The sequence below is a fragment of the Metopolophium dirhodum genome, chromosome 7 (assembly GCF_019925205.1).
Source record: "Metopolophium dirhodum isolate CAU chromosome 7, ASM1992520v1, whole genome shotgun sequence".
NCBI lineage: Eukaryota > Metazoa > Arthropoda > Insecta > Hemiptera > Aphididae > Metopolophium > Metopolophium dirhodum.
In genome coordinates this window covers 13,239,040-13,247,043 of record NC_083566.1, presented here as the reverse complement: position 1 = coordinate 13,247,043, position 8,004 = coordinate 13,239,040, and the positions used below count along the sequence as shown (strand labels likewise).

Sequence of the window (8,004 nt, the reverse complement as noted above, 5' to 3'; positions counted from 1 at the left end):
AAATAATTGTAAAATATTTTGATAAGAAACGGTTCGCCAGTTTCTAAATTTCTATAATGCCAATTGCCAGTAACAAAGCAGTTAGCCGAGGCTTGGTTATTACGCTGCCCAGTGGCGTATAGTCAGGGGGGCTAAGGGGGCTATATCCCCCCCACATTGACTGTGTTGACCTTAGCATTTTATCAAGATAAATAAAAAAATTAAAAGTGTAAAAACATACTGTAGGTATTTGTATATTTTGTATTTTTTGTGAGACTTAGCCCCCCCCCCTTCACATACAAAATTCCTGACTACGCAACTGACGCTGCCCGTAATTTCGTTTATAGTATTGCCTACAGACTACAACAGCCTCTACAGAACAGGCATTTTTTGACTACGATTTAAAAAAAAAAGCTGATCGTAAAGTGTAATTTTTTATGAACGTCAAAAGTTGAAATGTTGAATAATCAGGATATTCACTCGTCATATAATGATTTCTCATCAAAAGATTTTCATCTTTTGACTCCGAGCTATTTATAGACATTTGCCATTTGCCATTTTTTACTTTTATTAGTTATGTTTTATATTTATATCGATAAAAAAAATTCGCTCGGTTAAAAAGTTTAAAATTGTATGCAAGGTTTAAAGGTTCCTCATACATTTTTTATTATACCTACCTATAGCCTTTTAAAAAAATGAAAGATACTTTAAACACGGTAATTTCAAAATAAGCATTTGAAGTTCAAATCTTGACCATTTAGTCAAAATCAAGAACATGTACAAACTATTATTTTATAGTTAAAAATATATAAATTGTTTTTTTTATATACATTTAATATAATACCTGTATACCTAATGATTTTAGTTGGGTATTTTGTACCTACTTATGTTGTAATTCAAAAATATATATCGTGGGGATTTAAAACTTAAAGTATCTATATTATTATATTTTATATAGGTACCTACATAACGACATTTTCAAAACATTAACATTCATTTTATACTGTTGCTTATTTATTGTTAATTGTGTACACAATATTATAATATATTAATATTTTTTTTAACAATTCACGATGAAGTATCATAATCTTCAAAGTGTACACCAATTTGATTTCTCAATCGATCCATTATTTCTTGCACAGTATAACTGTTATTTAGAGTAACAACTGGCGATTCAATAAAACCTAAAAAATAAAAACAGCAAATTGTTAGCTATTTTTGATAAAATCATCAAAATTGATAGATGGGTGTATAAAAACTAGAAATACTCTAACCTTTTTTTAAACAATGTCTGACATGATCTATTTCGTAACGTAACTGAACACTATTAGGAAATATTGTGGGTTTTCTTGTATCTGGTTGTACAAATGTATAACTTGAGGTATGATTATTGGTTGTGTTCACTGTTACTTTATTTGAAGCGTGAAATGGTTCATGAATCTAAGAAAAAATACTTAATAATATAATTTTTCAAGTTTATATACGTCATTCAATATACCTAATTGGGTTTCAATATATATTTATGAATCAATTTTTTAAAAAAAAACGTGTTGAACTTAACATTTAGTTTTTTCAAAAATGATATATTCATTTTTTTATTAAATTGTAAATAAAGTACCTATGTACTGAACTTTATTCCTATGCGCCATATTTTATATTTTTCCTAATCCGAAAATACTAGGGCCCTAGGATACCGGGTACGCTAAAATATATGAAAATTTAGTTGAAGCATCAGCCCTCCTGCACTCCGTGGACTAATTTAGGTAGTATTTTAATTTAAAGTACACATGCACAGAAATAATAATATAAATAAATGTTGCATAATTATTTTTATATACCTAAATAAGTGCTTACATTAAATTTAGGCTAGGAATCTCTTTTTAATGGATTTTAAAATGTTTACCGCTGTAACCTTAATAACACTTTTGTTTAGCATGATTTAATTTGTTCTGTTTTGAATTTTCCATGCACAAAATCATTACAATTATTAACATTTGTGTAGCCTGTGTAAGTAAGTGGTAAGTATTACCTAATGTATTATACATGTGTGATCCATTTCAATTCAGACACTTATAGTAAGTTCCCCCGTATAATTAAACCTTATACATTATAAGTTGCATATGTTATTACTTATTACCTATATGTTAATATACTATCATAAATTAAGTTTTTTGTAACACCGATATCAATTGAGTTTGTCAAGTATTAGATACCTTGATTGTGCCCTTAGTGCCATGTATGTAAGCTGAACAGTCCATTTCCACTTTTGTGTGTATCGAGATGACGGCAATTTTCCCTTCGGGGTACTCGAGAATAGCAGACATATTTTCATCTGTGCCGTGACTATTTAATGTTCCTTTACTTTCTATGAATACGGGTTTGCCGGGTCCAAGTATTGTATCAACTAAATGCAGTGTATAAACACCAATATCAAGTATTGAGCCTCCTCCCACTTCCTTTTTCCTAAAACATACGACATATAACACGTAAACATAGTAGTATATATTTTAGTTTATTTTTTTACTTCGATAGTTAGGACAAATATATACATCCACATGAAAATGTTCCTTTATAATCAAAATCAATGTAATATGCAATTTACTACCTTGTACAATTATAGAATTGTTTTTAAGCATACAAAGTGCAGCTATATAGCCATATAAGTAATAAGAGCATTAAATAAAAAAAAAAAATACTATAAGAAACGATACATACATATTATTTTATAATATTATGAAAATTTATAATTATTGGGCGTTATGGTAATTTATGAGAATCAGAAATCATAAAATACAGTCACGAGTTACAAGTTACAACTATAGTATAATAGTATTATATTATATTATAATGATGGGTTACTAATATTGTTTGATAGGTACTTGTAGTTATATCACGTCACCAAATTTCAAAATCGAAAAATTGTGACTGTATTTTTAATATTTTTCAACTGCCATTGTAAGAAAATATTAGGAGCTTCGTATAAATTTCAAGCTTGTCGATTCAATGAATAAAATTAATAATTTAGAAAAATAAATGACTCTTAACAGCTGTAATAACTAATAAATGGTTTTCTGTAGGTCGGTATAAAAAAGACATTGGGAGGGGTATAACCCCTAACCTCCCCCTCCTGATCACGTCACTGGTACCTGATATATCGCTAGTGATGTAAATTTTCATGAAAATGTTTTGTCGCGACAATTTTCAAAAACTTAAAAATTATGAATATTTTATAATTTCTCATATTAATTTCTTATCAAATAAATCCCTTTATATCATATAGTTATAAATGTATAATATATTTAACCTACATAGTTATATTTAAAATTGTGTACTTGCATTATCATTTACCCATTTTAATAGTAGGTATAGCCGTATAGGTACTATCATTGATTATAAATACTAGTATTTATAATTAATGGTACTATTAACTATTATAATTACACATAATATTATAGGAAATCCAAAATACAAATTAATTTATCTCGGTAATAAATTTGCATTTTAATCTGCTGTTAAAAAATTTGTATTCTTATACTTCAGGATAAATGATGAGTGTGTATTACTGTGTAATGTGTATAGGTAAACGTTTACCTACATTTATTGATTTTACCTTTTTTTGATATTATTTGATATTTATATTGTTTGAGTTATTTCCACAATTGTTTTTCATAAGTATAGGTACCTAGTTATTAGTTATTACAAATGTTTAGTTACTATCTAGTTCTAACACAAGGTCTTAACATTTAACTAATATACCAATCGTACAACCTCAAAAATTAATTATGTTATGCAAAATACATTAAAAAACAAATTTTCAAAGAAAGTTAAAAATGTTCAGATAAAATATCAATGGAAAAAAAATTATCAAGCTTACATCTCTAGGTGTGTTAATTAAAAGGACGCCACACACGCATGTTCAGTTCCGTATACAGACTAACATATAAGATAAAAAATATATCTTAGTACGTGACTCCGACGGAGCGTCTTGCAAAAAAATTGACCTATTTTCAAACTAAAAGGTAAGAACATTTTTTGTGTCTCCTAGTGGATTTGTGTGATATTTTAATTTGTAAGTGAGTTATGAGAATTATTATATTTTTATATTTTTATATTTTACATACTCATAATTCCGAAATATAGGCGTATAATATAAAACCAAAGAACCTAGCCTAAAATATTAATATTAGGTACTAATACTGAGTTGGCAAAATACTCTAAAAAGTATTTGGAATACTTATGAAAATAGTATTCCAAATATTTTGTTTTTGAATCCTTCATAAAAATATTTTTTGTTTTAGTTATTAAAAATATGATGCTTGTCTTTGGGGAAATTTGAAATGATAGCAAATGTAAAAATATACCTTTCGTGTTTACACACATAACTAACTGTGATAATTTATGATTTACTCGAGGATTTACTGCAATATAAAATAAATATTAAAATGAAACATTGTATTTAATTACTATAAAAGTATTAGAAGTATGTACATACTTTCAAATTAATTCAGAATACAACGTTAAATACTTTTGAGAAACAGTATTCTTAAAGTATTCAGAATTTCATAATTTTGTAATCGGAACAATACCCCAAGTTTGAATATTAGAGATAAATATTTTAGCCAATTTATTAGGTAGGAAATAGTTTTTATAATTATATTAAACATAATTAGTGCAAAATTAGTTCAAATAAATAGGATGTGTAATTATTTTACCAAATTCTTTCGATGTTCGACATTTGTCTTCCAAAGTTGGCCTGCACGTGTAAGACTGTACCGATAGTTCCGTTTTGCAATACTTCGACTACTTTTTGATAGGCTGGTGTAAAACGACTCCACATAGCTTCCATTAGAAATAACTTTTTAGCTTTTGATAGCTAGGTACACAAAAAACCAATATTTTAAGCATGATTTTCATATTGTTTGGGTAGGTTATATAATCATTGTTTACTTTTATCAATTCATCAAGTTGTTTGGCGTTAATACAAAACGGTTTTTCACATAACACGGGCTTACAACTTTCGAGCATTAGTTTGGTCAATGAATAGTGTTGATGGTTAAGGGCACCGATGTAAACAACGTCTATTTTTTGTATTATTCATAAAACGAAAAAGTTAGGTATTATATGTTTAAAGAGGACACCCGTATTTATTGTCTCCATCTTATAAGCATGTTAGCAATCTACATAACCATTTCACATTCAGCAGTTCACGTGTAGTTTCGGTAATTTTAATTTTTAATTAGTGATTATCTGTATTCTATTTGTTGGGCTCTTAGCAGGATTATTTTCGCATTTTCCGGTATTTAAATTTTAATTACAAAGGACCACAACGTGCTTAAATACCTACTAAAATATTGAAAACTAACAACTCCGACATAATTCAAACAATGTTGCACAGTTTACCTCAAGACTCAAGTTGAATAATATGTCAAGTCAACCTAATATTATAACTAAATCGAAGTCACAGCTACGTCGTGTGTTGTGTCGTGCAAAGGCGTGTTAGGTACCTAACTATATGGTTACAACCGGTAACCACATTGGTTATGTTGAGCTGTAGTCCATTCTTATTTCTTGGTTCCTATACATACAGTAAGTTGCCGGTTTTAACTTGGTTATTACATGATACCAAAAAAGTAACGTCCAAAGTCCAATCACAATGCGATTTGATAAACACGAAACAACACACGACGGAGCTGTGAAACTAAATAAACAAAACGTGAACTGTTGAACGTTAAATTCCAAATAGTATGCAAAAATTTAATATTATGCACTTCTAATATGGAAAAAACAAATGAGGGTGTTAATACATGTTTTGTCTTTTGTATAATACATTTTTAAACACTAAAAAATCGATAAAATGTGATGTTTTTACCGACAGCCAACGGGATTGTACGGGACTTACCTATGTTTGTAATTTTATTCACAAAATATCATAAATTAATCAATATATTTATGTCACGATCATAACTTAAAATAAATTCTAAAATTTTAATTTATTTTGTCAGTATATAATGATGTATATTAATATACACATCAATATTTGATGATATATAATAATAATATAGTCTTGTCGTTTCAATGCCCGAAATTCAAACTCTAATAAATGCTAACCTCACTGATTACGACGGCCAAAATTAGGAAATTGTGTCATTATAAATATACATTCAAGGAGATAACTGATTAGTAATAATAATTAAAAATGTAAAAATAATTGTTCTAATTTATAGTGCCTATATGTGCTTAGAAGAAATATGGGAAACGCCAACAATCTACAAATCTCCATACCTATTGTAAAGAAAAATATTAAACGCCATGAAGAATATGTAAATATTTTCTACTCAAAAAGCCGCTTAGGGTTTAAAAAATAAAAATCCGTGTAACTTTAAAAATAATGTTATGGATTCCATTAATCTTAGGTACACAGAATCATTACTATTAGTATCTAAATACATAAGTTTTAAATCAAGTTTTTCCTGAACTATCTACTTATAACATCCGTATCAACTCATATTATTACGGTTATGAGTGCATATAGAATTTGAAATGGATTTTTTATTCCAGTGTTTGAACACTTGGATATATACAGCACCAGAAACCCGAAATCTAAATATATGATTCGTGTGCCAATTCTTGGATACTAATATAAAATCGTAGAATCTTTAATGCAATATTATATGAATATTCAATAATATATATAAATATATAAGTATATAACGTATAAAATAATAAAATATACAACGTACCGACATTGGAATCATTGCCAAGCTCTTCATAAGAACCATAATAAGTAGGGATACCAAAATCATCCGCGAAATCTTTGGCCCTAGATATGTCTTTTGCAGCAACGGCCACTACTTTATGATCTTCAGCAGACAATTTTTCTAAAGCTAGAACAAAATCGTGAGAGATTTTGGAAGCACTTAGTATTCCCCATTTCGTTGCCATAATGTTAAGTTGACAAATTTAATCTATGATAAATAATAAATAAATAATAATATAGTTTGTTTCCAAGTAAAATATATAGGTACCCGTTTCAATTATAACATAGTTGACCTACCTTCAATGTAAATAGTTACCTACACCAATCGTGTTATGATAATGTGTGTATATTGGTACTTACGAGTTACGGTATTAAATCACGGTGGTTCTGCTGACCGCTCGTCGACAAAATCGGCTATCGAGCTTCCAATAAAGGTATTGGTATACAACAACTGTAGTCGATGTACCTATTATGTATTAAAATGTATACATTAAAATAATATTACAGTGAGAGGGAGTGAGCTGAGATAACGATGTTGTTATCAATATTGTACTGCTGCTAAACTATATACTTATATACGAAAAAACGAACGTGTGGACTGTGTAGTGAACCGGTAATCTAGTGAGTGTCATTATGTCTGACGACAGTCTATTACAATTTATAACTTTTCTAATCGGGCTCACGAAAAACGAGTGCTGACGGTCAATGGGTGGGAGTCCAAATATTGTCAGTGCCAGGGAGTATAAAACTATTTGTTTTCTACCGCCACGTATAGATTATAAAATAATGGCTAAGGGCCGATTTCACCAACACAGTTAATCGCAGTTAAAGCTAACCGGAGTTTTAATCGGCCGAATTTGGCTGGTTAAATATCTGTTATCAGCCGATTAAGCGTTAACCGTGATTAACTGTGTTGGTGAAATCGGGCCTAAGCCATTTGACCCACAAATATTGATAATAAAGTGATAAATTTAATTACCAACTGCTGTATGCTTGTACTGTTAAAATGAATAAAGCCATCATTTGTGGGAATTAGAGTATATAATATTTATTAATGTGCTTATAAATATTTGTTGATGATAATTATAGACAGGAATGGCCAAAATGTTCTGTAATAAAGTCCATAATTCCCACAAAAATGGCGGAAATTACTTCACTTATTATCACGGTTCATGAGTTAGCAGTCTAATTTATTATTTATTATAAATCTTATACTAGTTAGTAGTTATAGGTATAACTCATAGACCGGCCCTTCCTATCTATATTAC

At 28.9% G+C, this 8,004-nt stretch overlaps 1 protein-coding gene across 2 annotated transcripts; it reads right to left on the bottom strand.

Annotated features, from left to right (window-relative positions):
- Positions 1-971: 971 nt before the first annotated feature.
- Positions 972-7,369, bottom strand: LOC132948514 (trans-1,2-dihydrobenzene-1,2-diol dehydrogenase-like). Of its 2 annotated transcripts, XM_061019018.1 has the most exons (8): positions 7,328-7,346; positions 7,097-7,202; positions 6,720-6,944; positions 4,927-5,057; positions 4,692-4,852; positions 2,193-2,442; positions 1,254-1,419; positions 972-1,163 (listed from the first exon to the last, which is right to left on the bottom strand). In XM_061019018.1, exons 3-8 carry the CDS (start codon positions 6,919-6,921, stop codon positions 1,048-1,050), a joined length of 1,026 nt encoding a protein of 341 aa, XP_060875001.1. In that variant the 5' UTR covers positions 6,922-6,944; positions 7,097-7,202; positions 7,328-7,346; the 3' UTR covers positions 972-1,047. The 2 variants fall into 2 exon arrangements, with proteins under 2 accessions (XP_060875001.1, XP_060875002.1); XM_061019019.1 differs by having other exon boundaries at positions 7,034-7,369.
- Positions 7,370-8,004: the final 635 nt, after the last annotated feature.